The following is a 19,535-nucleotide window of genomic DNA, read 5'->3' as shown; positions in this document are numbered from 1 at the left end:
ATGGGTACCACTGACATCCCTACTTGTCACATTGAAGCACACGCAAGTTTGGGATCTCGTGACTTTATATAAGGCCCTATTTGACATGTCTTCACTTTTGATTGAAAAAGCCTCTTTTAAATAACTATCCTTTTCGTTTCCCATTCTTGTGATTAGGAGAAGAAATCATAAATCTGAAGATGAGAGACTCCTCTCGAGATGTCTTGTATATTTGACATCACTCTACTATAATAGTTGGACCGACAAAGAGGTTAACCAATTGAAAAATGTAATCTAAAGGAGGCATGCGGTATGACACAACGAAGTATACCCTCGTCACATGGTGACACACTGCATACATATTTGAGATATTGACACATGCCCACTTAACCACATGCTTTGTTAGCTCTTGAGAATATGATAATTGACTAAGAAAAAGAGTACTGAACCGTAGATGAGATCTTGGAGATACATAATTACAATTCCCCATAAATAAAAAAAAGTGCAATTTTGTATCCCGAGAAAAATATATTTACGATTTGTAAGCCTGTTATGTCAGGTAAGTCGATTGAGTATGTCACATACCTAAATCAGATTATCACGACTCTAAGAAAAATTACGATACACCAAGACATGACAAACTCTCTATGTGTAGAGATTCTTTGGAAAACAAAGAGGTGTGTGACCCCATCTTGAACTCTAAAACTCTATTGAAATTTTCATTAATGATCGTTAGAGTACTTTTACATGCCTCCACCAACGAGGCAAATGATTCAGTTTCTTCTCCCAATCCAGATCAAGAAGAATTAACAAAGATTAAAAGTATTATTAGATTTTGAGCTCACAATTCCCTATAAGATTTAGTATTTTGTATGAGTCTAGAAAGATTTCTAGAAACGAAACTTAATAGTGAAAATAACTGAAATGCAACTCTTTCATTCTTGATTATGAAAATTGAGGACAAGATGAAAGATAGCCTTAGAAATGCATTTTGTTACTAATTAAAAGAATAGAAATAAACCAATGAGTGTTGGGCATAGAAATAAAACTCTCAATTTATTTCTTCTTCCTCAAAATCAAATGATATTCCTTCTTGATAGAAAATTTTTGATAATTTTTATATTTTTTTGAAAGGTTAAGAAAAAATATATTATTGATTTTCTTTTAAATTCAATTATCTTCAAACTTTTTAAACTCCTTTATAATTTTTTTTTTTGTCTATTCAACTCAATCTTCAATCATTCTTCTCAACCAAATCTTAACTAATAGTTAGAAAATCTTAGATTTGTTTACAAAAAATTCGATCGTTTTCCATTTCTTTGAATATTCTATGTACTCTTGGGATTTGAAGATTGAATACTTAGTTTGAACATGACAGATTTTGAAAATAAAAAATATAAAAAATTAAGAATTTTTATTTATTGGGTGAAGATGAGGGTATATAAATCATTTTCTACTCATAGGGGTGCACAAGATATTATCCAAATCCTGAAGGGGCATGCCTAAAACACGAAATGGAGACCTTAAAACACGAGTGAGGCAAAAGGTTGAAAGAGCACCACATCGACCACTTCAGCGATACAACAAAATCCAACCCTCGGGGAGTTCAATAGCCATTTTTGAAGACGTGGATCTGGTGAAAAGAAAAAATTACTATTTTTTGTTTTCTAAACCATTGTCTCAAGAGGGCTGAGATGTTTTGAAATTATTGGGTCTTGAATACGAATTGAAAATTATATGTGAGGGTATTTTGGTAAAAAAATAATTGAAGGGAATTTTTGGTACAAAGTCCAATTCCCACACACCTTAACTTGATTTGAAATTATTTTTGCTCACAGAAATCCAAGATCCCCACTAATCATCAGAACCCATGTGTATTGAATGACATCCCTAATTTACAAAATTACTCTTGTTAGGTACAAAATTGCCCTTGCTATGCTTGATGTGGCACACACACTAAAGAGTCTCACATTGTGAGTAAAAAACCACTCAAAGATGTTATTATTCTTTTTTGAGTTGTGTTGGAGTGACATTGAAATGTACATCAATTTTGACATTCTAATGCGGTAGTGCACACATAACCATAGTTGCTTTTCATCAAGATATGGTTATGTGTATACCATCACATCAGAATGTACAATTGTTGTTGTAAAGAGTAAAATTGATATTTCATCAAGATCTTACATGTGTACTGATGAAGACATGAGTTAAAGAGCAAAACAGTAACTGCTGATAGTAGGTAGTACTCGAAGCATGCCAATAATCCAGTCTAGCCCAGTAGAAGGGTAGAACATAGATAAAGAGCAGACTAAGTCGACATATTCGTAGGATCCCATACCACGCATATCAAGTTCCAAGATTTTAGGAGAAATCCCAAGAATCCTAGAGCACGATAACAAAAAGATTCCAATTCGATTTGGAGTCCTCGTAATCGTTGGATCCCCTATGATCAAATCCCGAATAAAGGAAAAATGCTTATCCTAGGAAGATGATATATATTGAAGGGATGACCCAAAGGTAGGGATCTTTTGGGCTCCCTCTCGATTTGAGTGAATATCTATTAATCATTTCTGCAATTCTAATTTGATCATCGGAGGATTATTGGCAAAGATCACACCGATACCATCACGGAGGAGTAAGGAATACTTTTTCAGAGCAACAAAATAAAGTAATTAGAGGTAAAACTCGAATTTGCCTTTACAGAAGTACATTTTAATGTTACTTCAACATTATCCTTATTTTTTGTGATAATACCTGCAAAATCTTACATTTTAAAAATATATACCTAAAAATAAGATTTATAAGACAAGATCAAGGTCAAGGGGCTTGTCATCAATTTTGAATTAAAAGAATATCTCAAAAATTCACTAAAACATGGAAGTGATAAATAACACGTGGTTTTCGAAGCTTTTGCTCAAAGGGTGGTTCAGGTATTGTCAAAAATATTGCTTCAGCTGGTCTTTAAAGAATCCTTAAGGAGAGGACTCTTTTGGGCGTATTTCAACTTTCCAGTCATTTTCCCTATTGTTTATTATATTTTAATACTGGTGTTATTTGGCGGAGTGATTGCTGCGCGTACAAAGACTCGCAGGAAACTTGTGCTACAAGTTTCCGCGCTTTCGCGTGAAGCTTTTGTAGCAAACTCGGACCCTAACATAAAGTGTAGTAATAGACGAAGTCAGCAAAATCAAAGACGACTCAAGCTTAGATCCAACGTTCCTTGAAGCTTCGCTTGCTCTTCCTTATATAAGAACTTTATACCACAAACAACAACTCATTAAATCCATCGTTTTTTCTATTCTTCTCCCAAGTTCCAAGTCCCGTCTCCATTGATTTTCTCTATATCTTAAGGATCCATCAATATATCCCAAGAATGGATGAGAGGTTGAGGTTGAGCTTGAACGAGGCAGCTCAAGCGGGTGACATCAATGCCTTGTACACATCCCTTGGTGCAGATCCCTTTATTCTCGACACCATCGATCGGCTCCCATTTTGCCAGACTCCCATGCATGTTGCTGCCTTGGCGGGTCAGACTTGTTTTGTGTTGGAACTTGTAAACCTCAAGCCCTCGTTCGCTGTAAAACTAAACGAAGATGGATTTAGCCCAATTCATCTAGCTTCCACGGAAGGGAACTACGAGATGGTGAGAGAGCTTTTGGATGTCAAGCGTGAGCTTGGTTGTCTCAAGGGTAGAGAATGGAGAACTCCTTTACATTGTGCGAGTACCGCTGGGAGAATCGAAGTTATAGATGAATTGATTGATGGTTGTCCCGAGAGTATAGAAAGGTTGAGCGTTGGACGTGAGACAGCTCTTCATCTGGCCTTGAAACATGATCAAATTGAAGCCTTTGAAGTGTTATTGGAAGGAATTGAAGCAATTAAGAAGGAAGAGATTGTGAATTGGAAGGACAACCAAGGGAATACCATCTTACACCTTGCAGTCCACAGAAGAAAACTACAGGTACAGAAAGGCCTATCTTTCTTCATTCCCTTAAAAAAAAAACTCCATATCAACTGAGTTATCTTGTTTCGGACGAGTTAAATCATTTAAAATGGTTGATTAATTGTTGAATCTCACACATACACGGTCAGGATTGTGTGTGAACAAATGAATTGAAAACATATATTAATTTGATGTTCTTTTTTCAGGTTATAGATCTACTACTTAGCACCAACAATATCTGGGAAAGTTTATTGGAAATAAATGCTACAAACAAAAGTGGTCTGACGGCCCTGGATGTCCATAGACAACATTCTCCTCCAAACACAGTGAAGGATGTGGAAATTGAAAATATACTTAGACGTGCTGGAGCATTGGGAGGAGACGAAATTGAGTCTGTGGCACCGCATTGTCGTCCTCATCGGGAAACTCCACTTGTCACCAGTGACCTTCCAATACGTACCACGCCTCCCCTGTGATTTTAGTAACATGATGCAATTTATAGATCGTTCTAATTCTAAGATGCAACAACTATATGGTTTATGATCATAACCCTTGTTTCAAGTTTTATTCTCGATCGATAGAGTTCATTACATCCGTCATGCACCATCATCACTGTGCTTACAAGACAATTCCGGCTCTCAAAGCATTGTTGCGGATTGCTTTTCTAATTTCCATGGCGGCAACTTATTTATGCTCTTTAATGTATATTGATCTTAAGTAGTACATTTGTTGTACTTATTGTTGTTACACTGATGCACACTGTTATTTTGGTACAGTGGATGCAAATCTTAGCCACGGTGGTTGTATCTTTGTCAAGTCTTTATTCTTCTAGTGAAGTTTTATTATTAACAGTGGCTCATTCAACCATTTTATCAAACTAGTAAATAATTGTAGCTTTAGAGTGATTTTACCAGTTTCTGTTATTATTTCCATAGAAGTAAAGTGGTCGGCTGTTGTAGAACATATATTTTCAGGTTCCAAAATTTGTGCCTGGACCAAGCTGAGCTATAAAAATGCAAGCCAAGTTGTGCCTGAAGTTGAAGAAACAAAAAGATCCATCTATATATTCCCCGCAACAATGCAACATGTACCCATTTTTTTTTCATTTTTTCCTTTCTATTTCATTGTACTGTTCATAACAGAAGAAGCTAATGATACGATACAAAAATAATAAGAAAAAAAAAACTCAAATTTTTTTTTCAGGATCGGCATGCACAGAAGATCTCACCACGCATTACATCGATGGGCATGTGGTCAAGTGTATAACGCTCAGGAGCCAGATAAACACCCGTCTTCTCTAAAAGAGCGAGTCCTTCATCTCTACCATATCTTGAACTATAGAGCTTTAAATACTCAATATCCTGCACAGTATAAGAAAACAAATGACACAGTACTCTTCAGAGTGCATATGGTGCAAAATATATATATATAAGCCTATACTGATTAACACAGACCCGAATTTGATCTGAGCAAACATATAGGCCACAGCATTTTTGCACATTCCATAGTTCAATTTAAGAAAAACGATGACAGGGAGAAGTGGAAGGTATGGGTAAAAACCATCATAATGAGTACCTGAAAACCGCTGAGAATGCGTTCAAGCCTGACTGAAGCAACCAGTTGAGATGAAGAGAACACTTCACCGGGATAAAACAAGACTCCATCACCTGGGGGAAGGCCACGTCTGAATCTTATCTGCATCAGACATTCGCATTGTCAAACAAGTTGGCGAAGACTAGGTAATTTTCAAAAGATCTCATTATAATGATCAGAAGCATAATGGAGTGAGAAGCTAGAGAGAAAAACCTCTGCGCTGGCAACGGTAGCCTTCTCGTAGCAGTTGGAACCCCAATATAGAAAACCTGTGCCACCTTCTTTCCACACCCGCCACATCACGGCACGGTGTTGGGTACCCCGCATTCCAAGGTGCCAGTTGGGGTGAGGATCAGAAGGTCCCATGCACACATATGTCCACCATTCCTGCAAGCGAGAATTAAACTAACCCCAGTACACGTACCGTACATGATGCATATAGATATTAAAACACACTTGCGCACATGCAGTTATGAATGCTTACACCACTGAAGAAGTGAAGGTTATGAAACACCCCAAAAAGGATTAAAGCATTATTACTTAACTGCAAAGTTTTTCACCAAGAATCTTTACCAAATATATTTCGAAAACCCATGGATAATTCTCCAATTGCATATTTCAAAAACTAATAACATGCTTGTGAGTAAAAGAACCCAATCCAAATTCAGATCTAGCGGTTGATTACAAGCGGCATAATGTGAGCCATCAAATACCTCTAATAATTTGCTACAAAGTGCATCTCAAAATATCATTTTTTGGAGATACCATGATTCTGCAACTAGTAAGAGCACAACAAACAAATGAAAGCATTGATTCAACAGATGAGAACAAAAAAGAATACTACAAATTTTAATTACTTAGCTTCACCATGTTCACATGCGCGACTAAGAAATAGGAACATACATGTATTCCTATAAATACAATAGAAAGAACTGTGATCATTCATTTCCAAGTTCATGGGACAAACTTTGCGACTAGTAAAACGAACTTAAGCACATGCTGGTAATAGGAGTCTTATATCTTTTTCACACTAAAAAGCCTTTTTTCCCTCTTTTTTAATAGGTAAGAAGGTAAAGGCAAGGTTCTGATCTCAGGTCTGCAGTATTACCACTCACAGACTTCACCACTTCACTCAGTGTGGCACTTTCAGAAAATGAAATTTTGAGCCAATTTAAATTTCTTTACCTACATTCTTTTAGACTATACTAATGGCATGGAGAGGGCCATCCATAAGGAGGCGTAGGTAAAGGCTTTGTCATTCAAAACTTCGAATTTAGTAGTTTAGTACTTTGGTTATTCCCATATACATCCATGCAGATGTGTGCCAGAATCCATGCCATTCATTAGTGAATATCAACTGGCATACCTTTGGCAATGGGATTATAAAAGTTGATTCAACAGGACTATTTTCTCTTCTGGAGACACGATACCATTTATCACACTCATTTCTGAGACAAAGGAATATCATCAATTAGCACAGTTGGAGGGATTTACAAAGCCATTCTTAAGGCTCTTCCATTTAGATTGAAAGTGGTTATAATTCCAATCATCTCTAGATTCCAATGGACTTCTGTAACAAGAAGAAAGTTCTAGTCATGGTAAGTTTCTAGACAAGGGGGAAAAGGGCAGGGATTCTTGGGGTGATATGCAAGATTGGCATTGACAAGGCCTCTAACCATGTAAACGAGTCAATAATTAGCTAGTTCATAATTCTTTGGTTTCATGGGATTCAACTAAGTGTCTTGATCGTGAGAAATCATTGAAAAATATATGTACCATAATAAGATAAATGAATTTGTACACAAACTAATAAGAAAAGAAATCAAACTGATTGAAGGGTGAGGTAAAAGAAAGCTGTGATATTGTGACAATACCTCCTATTATATCGCCCATTATATTAAATTCATTGCAGGTAAATACAGTGGTTTTTAAAGGCTGAAATGGCACTGCAATGCATTTATTGTTATTCACAGAACAAAAAAAATGTGCCAGTATCACTTACCAAAAGAAAAAAAAAAAGAATCACATGCCTTGATCAAATGCGTAAACATTACCTCATGATTTTCTGGTTGTAATTCTGCAATTATATCCTTGACCAAATCCTCACGATTACCAAGAACCCACTCACTGCAAAAGCAGAAAAAAAACATGAAAAAATGCATGCTATAAATGTACTTCGACGTATTAAAAAAAGGTATTAGTACAAATTTATCAAAAAAACAAGGTATGAGAGAGAGAGAGAGGGGCAAACTCAACAATCTAAAAACGAAGGATAAGAACAAGGAAGCAGTGATGAATGTTAACTTCACTGAGTTGAACTACAATGCAAATGCCCTCACTAATCTGGGTACACATGACCATTCATTTCTATAATTAACAGAAATTCTGGTCAATATAAAGGATTAAAAATTCTATAATAATTGTGTGCAATAAATCAATCTAAACTAATACCTTGTACAATATATTTGAGTATGAGGACGTAGGAATTTTGGAACTTTTACAAAAGCCTCGAAAGTACTAGGTGCAAGAGGTGCATCGCTTGGTCCTACATAGAAGAAGAGACCGTCTGAGAATATCAGAAAAAAGAACACTAGCTGCCAGAATACAGCTTAAATATTTTACAGTGGCGAAATTCAATAATAAGGTAATAATGAACATAATTTGAAAATACCAGTATTAGTTGAACCACCTTTAAGCAAGAAGCAACATATGATTAATTAGTTTATCAATCAAGTTTCGAGGATGCTATGCTAACACCTACAAACACAAATTCAATTTTCCATGTACACAGCATTTACAAGTGCCAGAATTATATATTTTTTTTGATAAGTATAATATTTTACACATGCAAGAATTACAAAATAAATACGGACCTAGTCATAAAGCTGCAACTCGGGTGTCCCTATCCTGAGCCCAACGGCCTCAACCCGACCTTGGACTGAGTTTAGGCTGGGATTTTCAAAGCTCAGGCCAAGCCATCAAGCTACGCGAAAAGATGACCTCTTTTTTAAGTTTTCCTTTTCTATAAGTTATCATTATCATATTTTAACTAGACTTATTCCTATGTTTCCTTCCAAAATCCCAAGACTTATGTCTCTTTCTTACCCCTTCTTATCTCAGAGGCTAGTTGTTGTTTTATCAATTGCAATCGCTCCACTGGCTGTCATAGTGGATACCTACCATAGTGCTATCAATCACAGCCTCCCCCCCCCCCCCCCCCCCCTCTCTTTCCTTTTTCCCACAGTTGGTATGATGTGTTTTATTGCTTTTGAGTACAACATCTGCAGTCAATTCCTACAGATTTAATCTGGTCCATAAAAATGCAGTCAGAAACTCAAAGAAAAGCAGCACGAACAATTAGATCTTTTACATGATCCTGGAAGGATTCCGGATATTTTTCATACAAGTTTTTCTGGTCTTCTCTAGTTCCATCTGAAGAAAGTTTTGCTGTGATTAGCCATAAGCAACAACAGTAGGGGGCCCACCTACTGCATGGCTCGAGTCCCATACGCGTGCACCCATTGTTCAAACCATCTCAACTGCAAAGTCTTATTCTGGTATGATACCAAGGTGATACATTAGGAGTACATATTTTCTCATATCAAACTCTAATTTAAGTACATCAAACCTAGTTTTTTAGTAAGTATGTCCATAAATAACAACACAAACATAAACAACAGATTTGTATCTTAATCAATCCTTTACTGTAATGTATATTTGTATTTTTGAAATCCAGGAATATTTCCTAGTGCCTTGTTCTGTCTTACTCAAGACAGGGAACGAGACTGAGATTTTAAACCTTGTGTGCAACATAATAATGCCAAATGGAGATGAGTGAGAGATCATAAATTTCATTAAAGGAGAGAAGTGTGGCTTCAAATAAGAGATAGGAAGACTCAAATGGTGTTACGGATCAAGTAAATGGCAGAAAACTCTTACCACAATAATAAGTGGTTAGAACACGGGCATCTGATGCATAAGTACGAATCTCAGTAGACATGTCGCGGATGGACTCAAAATGTTCCAGGTTTAACGGCTGTAAGAAGTAAGGCAGATGCATTAGCTCATCAAAAATAAATTGAAGCTTCTCACCCCTCCCAAATGGATACGAGTGCAGGTACATATATTGTGAGAGTGTGTGTGTGTGTGTGTGGAGAAAGACTAAAAAAGTCTGCAAAGATGACGAGAAAAACAAAGAATCCATGTTTTGAAACTAATTTTCCTGGGTTGGCCGGCTGCATTTACCACAGACCCAAAACAAGATGGCACTGAGATTCAAAACTCAACTGTGGGCCTGCTAATTCAGGTCTCACCAAAACAGTATATGGTAAAGAAGTTTCAAATCAGGTTACTATAACATGTATATACCTCATCCCACAAGTAGAAGTAAGCTTTCTTCCAATGGTTCTTTGTCTTCAAGATTTCAACCTCTTTCCGCAAGGAATCCTTCGCTGCATCACTACTGTTGCATGTCAACAAGCCGATGGTAGCTTATCAAGTCTAACTAAGAACAAATGCTACACGGAAGTGTGTGCACGACTAAGTGTATACCGAGAAAGTACTGAATCAAATGGTACTGCATATGCTGCTAATCTGGGATCTGAATAGAATTCATCTGATTTTGGATGATCAGCTACACAAGCACAAAAAAAATTAAATACAAAAAGGAAAAGAGAAAGTTCAATATGCATGTCATCCAAAGCAATTTTATCCCACAAAGGAACTATGGACTCATAATATAAAATTCAGCATCAATTGAGTAGACCAACCAATGGAAATCTTTCCATACCAAGTAAGAAAAATGTAAATCTTTCCATCATAAAGTAGACAAGTAACAAATGTGCATTGCAAAAAAAAAAATTCAGTAAATTACCTGGCCATGGGCAGGTGTATGCCAAGACACGCATACCATCACCCCATCTGCAAAAGAATGGACTAATCCTATACTGTAGAAGCCACTTGAAATGCTGGTCCAATGCAGCATACCAGTCATCACTCCCATGTTCGACACCGTAACGATCCTCAATCACAGTTTCAGATATCTAAATATAATCAAAGAAAGCAGGCAGAGGCAAATTTGACAACCTACGAACGAAGTATCCTTAACCCTCTGCTTTACACATAACTAATGTAACTATAATTAGAAATGAGAAAAAGCTTCTCAGACAGATTACGCACTCATCAACATCAGAGTTGTCTACACCTTATTCTAACTGTACAAATTATGTAACAAGACATTATAAAGATACCTGCCCAATTATATTTAAAAAGTTCACAATTTAAAAAATTACACCTAGAAAAGAGAACATTGGAAATAAAAGGCTATCACTCAGAACTTGGCAACAAACCCGAAGAGAAGAAAAGTAGAAATATAGACATGTTAAAAAAAAAAAAAAAAAAAAAGAAGAAAGAGATGAAAAAAGTAATGGGAAAAGTGCTCAAATCCAATGGTTAGTAAGTAGATCCATCAGTGTGCCTAAAAGAGTATCCCACGTGGTATGTATTGTCAACCCATATAAAAATATAATTCATCCAGGACTACCACAAAATACAGTGGGGTGGGGGGAGGGGACATGTAACATGCTTAATTATTCTAACATCCTTTCAATGGGTCCAATCTAAGTATATTACTTTGATAGATCCAACAATTATGAGTGATCCAAATGATGGGCAATATTTCATTTTTTTAAATACAAGTTTGAACAGTTTTTAGAATAGGAGATCACTTACATAGTTATAAATATAGCTTTTTCTATAAAATAAAAAATAAAATGAAAAGTTTTTATATAGATGATTCTCACTGTAATGGCTAAATCCATGTGAAACAAACATTATATGCACCTTTCCACTAGCCAAGCTAAATTCAAATAATCATAGAAAAGTTTAACACTTAGCTATGTGCATATGGCATCACAGAAATATGAAGAAAACACAGTTCTATAGGACTGCAAGAAAAACTTTCGACTTTCCAAGGATACACCAAACACAGCTGGAAGTGAAGGTGTTGCCGGAAGAGTGAATTCCCACACTGTTAAACTTAATTTCAGACGCATTGAAAGATTTGTAAAAGCATCTTCATCCATCATGTCAACAAGACCATTATCTAAAGAGCACTCAGTAAATGTTGGTGACAGAAGAATCCTCCTTAAAGATGTAGTTGCAGATTTAATTCTTTCTACCTACAAAAAGGAAGAGATTATAGAAAAATATCACAGAATCCATGAAGTTCCTTAAATTAGTGTACTTTCAGAAACCTACCACTTCTTCCAATGGTTTTCCATCAATGGGTTCCGCAACATCAAGACAGTTTATAAGTTCTCTGTGTATGTGATGCTTCTCAGCTTTGGTCAGACATTGAGTTGAAGACCTGTGAATCAAATGAACGCACAAAATAGAATGTATGGGCAATCCTAGGAACAAAATAAATTGAGCATTAACCTACCCGTCTGAAATACAATGAACATTCAAACAAATCCACATAATAAAACACAACGGTGGGACCCACTCCTTTATACCCCATAAAACTAGTTACAATTTTGTAGGATATAAAGATTGAGATAAAGTAGTGGGGTCCACACAACCCCACTTCATTGCCTTTCCTCTTCTCCCCCCTTTCCAAGAAAACCCTTCCAACTTTTCCCCTTTTGCAATAATACCCCTTTAATTTTAGTGTCTTTCCTCTCCTCCCCCCTTTTTCAACATTACCTATTTAACTTTACTATCTTTCCTCTTTTACACCTTTAACCCCAAACAGGATGCCCGTGCCTACAACTTAAAGTCTAAAATATTTGCTGACAAATTAATATTTTACTTGAGTAAACAGGATAGGTTATCACCCTGCATCTGCCTTCACTGCAGTAATGAAAAACTCCCCTTCGTATTGGCCAGGGGGTTGTCCAGTAGGGACATCTATTGACACCCAAATTGCGGATGTTTCTCTGCAGCAAAGAAACTATCTTCATTAGTGAAGATGGAATTTTCAGTAGGATTCATATGAACCAGATAGCAACACTTTAAGAAGTACTCCTAAATCTTTCATGTGAACAATACCCAGGAAGTAGGTTTATTTGACTGACTGGCAGATCAAGGGGTACAAGAGCATCAGGCACACCTAAGATAGGCACCACACGCCGTAAAGTCAATGATTGTCCAACAGCCAACCTGTCCAAAAAACCATTGCACCAATTTTAAGTTCATGGAGAGAAAACGCAAAGCAGCAAAAAGCGGTATTATGTTCTCAAGTGACTACCTATCACCAGATGTGGAACATAGATCAGAACAGTGAACTTGCACAACCCCAGAAATATCAGGACCGCCCCAAGAAACTTTTGGACGAATAGCAATTTGAATGCTTTCCCTCTCATTTCTTGCCGCCAGAAGAGTTATCTTTGATGCAAAGGGAACATAAGGTTCAGCACATTACAGATAAGGCAAAAAACTAAAAATAATAGGAAAATGCCAGGCACAATAGGAATAACAAAATAGTTGCAGGTTCCGCATCCTAACAGGATTGATTGACGGAGCAAAATTAATGTTGGTACCCATTAATGATATGGATGAGGATTGCGCATACATGCAACCGTACATTATATCTATATACATACATATAAGATAATTGCACATTCAAATAAAAATATTGTACATTGTATATACATAGGCATTGTAGCACCCCTGGCCCACAAATGTAAGATATTGTCCACTTTGGGCCGAAGCCCACATGGCTTTAAAACGCGTCTTCCATGATGGGGTCAAGCTTGCCCTTATAGCCCAAGCTATGGACATCTACCCAATCGATGTGGCACTAAATCACAACTCCCCCTGCCATTCCATCCAGCGCACAGGACAGCTCCACTTCGACCCCTCGGTCTCAACAGTCCTTTCCTTGTTCTTGGTAGGCGCACCAACAGGATCGTGACAGGCACGTACATAGAAAGATCTATATGTGTTTTGTATTTATATATGCTGCCTATATGGAGTAATGCATAATTGTATGCATGCTTCTATTCCCATGGACAGGCATACGTTGAGGCATATGTGTAATTATATAATTACAGAAAATGTGTAGTTTAACATGTAGACTCACATATCAGATAATAAAGGAAGACAAGTTACATGTAACTACTATTATTCAAACTAGCATCTCAAGACCAAAAATTCAAAAAATAAATAAATAAATAAATTACAGGCTCCAAAGGTCGAGGCATTTCTTGCTGTCCAACATTTGCTGTACTTGGCATGCACCAGACATGCAATAAATCTGAAGATGGAACCTTCGTGGGATCAATTGTTCCACGAAGATGATTTGAACAATTTGAGTTGCCATCATTCCATCCATAACCCGTCCCTCCTCCAGCAATGCCTTCCACTGGAGGCACAACAGTATCCTGAGGGTTACCACCTGAACAGACCAAACGGATCACACCGTTAACAAACATTAGCACATCCGAGTATTAAAGAGAAAATGTGGCATCTACTGAAATCAATAGCAGGAAGAAAACAGAGCAACACAATGCTTGAAAACAAAAATGGCAAAAAAATGTCTGCACTCTAAAACTAAATCAAAGGCCCCCATGACCCAAGTTGAATTTCAAGGGCAGATTGCAAAAGCTCATGCACATGATCATACGTGGAGTTTATAAATAGAAAATTGGTTAGAAATAAGCTTCCAAATCAAAACCAGTAAAGATACTCTACTGCGAAATTGTTGTGGGAGATAAATTTTCAAATATGAACCAACTTTCTACCATAAGTTATATTTATATATAAGCATAATATCACATAATCTTAAGCATTGAAGGACTAATTGAAAAAGCCTAGAACACTGAATCTCAAACAGGGGCAGAGCTACGTAGGGGCGAGTGGGGGCTATAGCCCCCCATGCCATTGTTATTTTCACACTTCTCATTAATAAAAATGCATCAAACTAACTCCTTAAAATACAAAATATACACAAAGATAAGATTTTACCTTTCAACAATCTTTTAGTAAAATAAAATTTATTATGAATTGATATCTAATTACAAATATTGTAATATTATATAATACTTCTTTCAATATCAACATGTAGATATGATCATGCACTCATGTGAAGCTTATTGAAGCAACTCAGAATCACAGACTACAACTAAATTCAACCATTAACCTATAATTTGATTCAAAAATAGCTCAACTAATTTTTTAAGAAAATAGTTCTAGAACGTAAGCAAAGCTTCAAAATTCTATCATAAGAAAGGGTACTCCAATAATAAGCTATTTATGATAAATAATCAAAATCATCTAAAAAGTAGGAATCCTTGAATTTTGAAAACAGAACCTTATGCAGAAGATCCATATAATTATAAGTGTTCGTGTTAAAATTTAGTCCCCGTTGACAGAAAATCAAAAGCATGTTCAAACAAGCCATCTCAATAAAACATTAAAAAAAAGCAGAGAAGATAACGAAAATTAATAGAACCGAAAGAGGAAAATAAGCAGGAACCAAACCCTAGAAACAGTAGATAAAACCCTAACGAAACAAAAAAACGAACGATTCTCGAGAAAACAATAGAATGCTTAAGAAATCTCCATTAACGAAACCGAAAAACAAAAAGATGGATTTATAAATGGAAATGGAAAGAAACGAAGATAGAGTTGCAGAGATTGACCTGAATTCTCCATTTATACAAACTGTTTGCTGATCTCGATGCTTTGATCACGAAATGATGGGTGAGATTTCAGTATCAGTTTTAGAAATTATTAGAAAGTGAGGACACTTGAGCAGTCGAGATGCACTTAAGTTAATTCCAGAGGTTTCTCCCAAATTGAGTTTTATAAGCAAGCAAACGAACAAAAAAGGTTACGTGTTCTGCCACCGTTACGTTGTAACTCGTAAGAGGGGCGGTGGGCGGTGGTCTGTGGTCGGTGGATGAACTAATATTAGTGGCCCCTGAAATCCGAGGAATGGCACATCTTCAAGTGCAAAGTCTCTTAAAGCGACACAAAATATCTCAACAACATTAAAATGTTATTTTCCTTATTTTTTAATAGATAAAAGAGAAGATTGAAATGCTCTCTTCCCACGATCCAATACACGTCATATAATAATTATGACGTACACATGTATTGGAGTGTAGGCGGAGGATTTCAATCCTCCGCCCTAAGTGCATAGAATTCGGATTCTAGATAAAAATGCCTTAAATCTCGATCAAATGCACTAGGGTGGAGGATTGTCACCTCTTAACACATATCACATAAGTCACAATCTAAGGATTCAAATTTTTCTTAGATTGTGGTTTACGTGACATGCGTTCAGGTGTGGAGAGAAGATTTCAATCCCCCTACCATGTGTGTATGTGATTCGAACTCAAAATGCCTTTGATTTGTAGTTGAGGTTCTTTTTCTATGAGCTTAAATTTTTTATGGAACCCTCTTCTTTACAAGATGCATGGCATTTTGAATTTATTTCATACCTCTAAATTTCTGTTAAATGTTGGAATACCTCTCTGGAAATGTCACATGTAATCCAACTAAGAGGGTTTCTTCAAAATTTTGAAATAACCCACCCGTTTTGAAGTTTTTTCCTTTCTATGGTGTCCATGGTAGACACCCAAAAAAATGTCATTCACCATAAAGATTTTAACATTTTTATATTAAAAATCTAAATTTATGAATATTTTTGTCTCACAATCAAAGTCTATGGTAGAAGACAACAAATTAAAAAACAATATTGATAGTTTTGATCAATATGTTTTTTTAGATCATGCTCACATGAGACATATATTTTTTACTATCTTAAAAATAGAGAAAACATGATGGGAGGAGAAAAATAATAAGATTATTTGACATATTAGATGTAAAGGTGAAAAGTATGTATGGATTTTAAAGATCGGGCATTCTAATTTACAAATTCAACTATTTTATATGATTTTACACAATTTTTCCTGAAAACGACATCTCATTTTAACTTTTTAAAATATACTTCATTTTTTATGATATCATATAATATATTTTTTTATGCATTTCTAAAAGTGCCTTGCCTTGTTTTAGAGTATTCAACCACCCCCAATCATTGACATGGCAAAAATTCATGAAGTAGAAATGCTGAAGTAACATTGAAAGCAATGGTAAGCTCAAATTTCGAAATATATATTTAATAAAATAAGATAATGGATCTTACTCCCTTTATCTTTACACAAGAGGGATTGAGATTTAATTTCACTACGAATCTTGAGGATAATTTTTGTTTTTTTTCACCTTATCTTCCTTACTAAAAATACTCTTCCCATTTTAAGGTTTCTTTTACCCCCCTTAATCCTAAAGAAAATGACGAAGCCCTTATCTTCCTTACTGACAATACTCTTCCCATTTTAAGTTCTCTTTAGCCCCCCTTAATCATAAAAGAGGATGACAAAGCCGTAACCACTGTAAAACTCTAGTACTTGTATATGGCACTAAATTGGTATATGATCAATGGAACCAATTGACCAGATTTTCATATTTCCATGATTGACATGGTAGATGTATATTGGTCGGATTTGGATAAATAGTTCTAACACTAATAATAATAATGAAGCTTTCCTTTATACATGATCTTCCTTTCCAAAAATCTTTTTGTTGTAGGATTCATAGTTAATGTTATTTATTGGATTTTGTTAAGGGTTAGATTTGAACTCAAGACCTTTTTTTTTTTTAAAGTGTGGTTGGGGTAGGATTTTTCTATTTTTAGTGATATCTTAGTTAAGAGAACATTTTCTTTATTTGTGATAGTTGAAAAGTTAAAGGTTCTTTTCTTTTTTTTTTTTTTTTTTGTTCTCTCTTGAGAGTTGTAGATAACTCTCTAAATATTTAATCTCACATCAGATAAATATAAGATTTGTGTTCAATTTATAAATATTTCCACTCTCCTAATTGCTTAAGTGTGAGAGAGAGGTTGGATCTCACGTGCACATGGGGGCCCAATGCACCTTGGGACTATAGCCCATTGTGTTTGCAATCAATTCATCGAAAATTCTTAGTGCGCGCAGGGGGGTGCAAATCTTAGGGTGCGCATGAAAAACTCATTTTTGCTCGAATTTGTTTGATCCTTTTTTTTTTTTACTTAAAAATCTCATATCAACCGTTGTTCTATTTAACCGTTAAAATTAATCTCTATTGACCGTTTGAATCCCTCAACGTTTAGAAACAGGCCAATTAAGGCCTAAATGACTCTCTCTTTAATTCATTAGATCGTTGGGCTTCTTTGTACTATTTGGACTTTAACTCTTATAAAAGAAAAGTGTGCCCTAGAGTTCTGTACGCAAAAACACAAATTGCAAACAAAAACTTCTGATCTCCCTCTCTTCTGTTTTTTTAATTCTCATTACTTGTACACCAACTAATTTGATCGAGTTCGTAAAAGGTCTACTATTTTCGAGTGCATAGTTAACAGACTTGTTAATGTTGAGTCTTGAAAACCAATCGTCTGAGACCAACTGCACTGTGAATATCAACCTAAGAGAATGAAATTGACTTTAAGGATAGCAACTTCTACGTGCGTCTATCACTTAAACCGATAAGTTCATTCTAACTATTCTTATTATCTAATTTAATATAACATTTTTCTTATTCAGATTTATACATTAGGTTCAACATTTTCAACGGGGCATGATACTCGAGGATTAATTTTGATAGATAAGATTGTCCCCTGGGTTGGACAAGGACCAAAAGACCATGGTCAGCCCACTAGACTCTGAGATATATTGTTCCGAAAAAAAAAAGACAAAAAATCTAAAGATTTATTTGCCTAATTACAAGCTACATAAGGAGCCATTACCCTTAGTCAAAACCAAAGAGGAACGAAGGAGAAACAAAAGAATCCATTGCTCTCTGGATCGTTATAAGCTTTTGTATGGGTTGATGATACCTTCCAATGGCTTATTTAGCATAACAATTAATAAACCAAAATCAATGGTTATCAAGACTCAATAAAGGCGTGAAATTCATGAACATATATAGAGTAAATCATCGATGTCAACCAAAATCTATGATAACTTCACCTTGGAAACGTTAGCATTTTGAGGGGGAACATTAGTAATGACCCTTAAAAATATTTCTAGGATTTTGCTGTTATTGTTCAAAAACCTTTTTATATTAAAATTAAAATAAATAAATAATCTTGAGAATTAGTAATGTTCACAACAACAAAAGAAAATCATAAAATTGCTTTGTTACTCTAAAAACAAAAGACAAAAAAGTTGTAAAAGGTTAAATTAGTAAGGTATTTGGACCATACATGTATCCAGATATTAGACTAAAAGGAGATCAAAACTAACTAATTTTCTCCTAAGTGATACCTATGACACCCAACTCGTCTGAAGGATAGAGCTCAAATGTCAACTTTGCCCAATATATAAATCGAGCATAGTAGATTTTTAAGTTGTCTCTAAATCAACTCAGGTCCCTTGACTTCAGGAAAGATCTCAAGAATCTAGGGAGTGGATAATGGAATCCGAGAGAATCTCTCCCTTCTCAGTATCCTCTTTTAAAGGTAAAGAATCCCTCCTAAAGATCCCTGAAGATCAGAGATCTTAAGGAGAATATTTGTTCGAAGAGATTTCTCATAAAGAACTATAAACAAAGGAGACTCAGAATGTGTGTGTGTGTGTGTGTGGCGTGGAGGAGCCCATTACTGATAAATTTGAGAGTTGACTTTATTATTGAAAGGTTTTTGGCAGGTACCACACCGGTATCACCACTGATCGGAAGGAACGAGAAACGTGAGATGACCAGGAGGAGCTGAGTTGTAAGAGATAACACAAAATCACCTCTACATAAGAAAAATGTAATTCCCTTCTAAGATATATAAGGATACTATCCATTAAAGTACTTTTGGGTATGCTATGTCTACATTATTATGGGATTTGTACTCTGGACACCTTTAATTCACAAATCAGAGGTTGCACCATGACAGCTCATTCTTGCAATTGAAATTGGTCGAGTGAAAATCCTACCAGCCTCTGGGCACAAACGCTCAGCCTCCCTTGGGCCACACTGATATGCCATC

The 19,535-nt window shown here is 35.8% G+C and overlaps 2 protein-coding genes across 5 annotated transcripts; one reads left to right on the top strand and one right to left on the bottom strand.

The window, feature by feature from the left end:
* The first annotated feature begins 3,163 nt into the window (after nt 1-3,163).
* Nucleotides 3,164-4,781, top strand: LOC147408961 (ankyrin repeat-containing protein BDA1-like). The gene is made up of 2 exons (XM_086424189.1): nt 3,164-3,940; nt 4,129-4,781. The coding sequence occupies exons 1-2, from the start codon at nt 3,353-3,355 to the stop codon at nt 4,396-4,398; spliced, it is 858 nt and encodes a 285-aa protein (XP_086280315.1). The 5' UTR covers nt 3,164-3,352; the 3' UTR covers nt 4,399-4,781.
* A 205-nt stretch (nt 4,782-4,986) lies between these two features.
* Nucleotides 4,987-15,490, bottom strand: LOC147408960 (alpha-1,6-mannosyl-glycoprotein 2-beta-N-acetylglucosaminyltransferase). 4 transcript variants are annotated; one of them, XM_086424152.1, is made up of 16 exons: nt 15,160-15,490; nt 13,699-13,913; nt 12,765-12,901; nt 12,566-12,676; nt 12,352-12,453; nt 11,774-11,882; nt 11,494-11,694; nt 10,389-10,557; nt 10,067-10,148; nt 9,884-9,977; nt 9,455-9,551; nt 7,967-8,060; nt 7,570-7,642; nt 5,729-5,902; nt 5,498-5,617; nt 4,987-5,283 (listed from the first exon to the last, which is right to left on the bottom strand). In XM_086424152.1, the coding sequence occupies exons 1-16, from the start codon at nt 15,170-15,172 to the stop codon at nt 5,122-5,124; spliced, it is 1,953 nt and encodes a 650-aa protein (XP_086280278.1). In that variant the 5' UTR covers nt 15,173-15,490; the 3' UTR covers nt 4,987-5,121. The 4 variants fall into 4 exon arrangements, with proteins under 4 accessions (XP_086280278.1, XP_086280285.1, XP_086280271.1 ...); XM_086424159.1 differs by lacking the exon at nt 15,160-15,490 and adding an exon at nt 14,999-15,137; XM_086424145.1 differs by lacking the exon at nt 15,160-15,490 and having other exon boundaries at nt 9,884-9,974; nt 13,699-14,980.
* Nucleotides 15,491-19,535: the final 4,045 nt, after the last annotated feature.

This window comes from Akebia trifoliata, chromosome 2, assembly GCF_017979445.1.
Source record: "Akebia trifoliata isolate Shusen 1 chromosome 2, ASM1797944v1, whole genome shotgun sequence".
Lineage (NCBI taxonomy): Eukaryota > Viridiplantae > Streptophyta > Magnoliopsida > Ranunculales > Lardizabalaceae > Akebia > Akebia trifoliata.
Note: the sequence above shows the minus strand (reverse complement) of the source record. Positions and strands in the feature narration are given on the sequence as shown.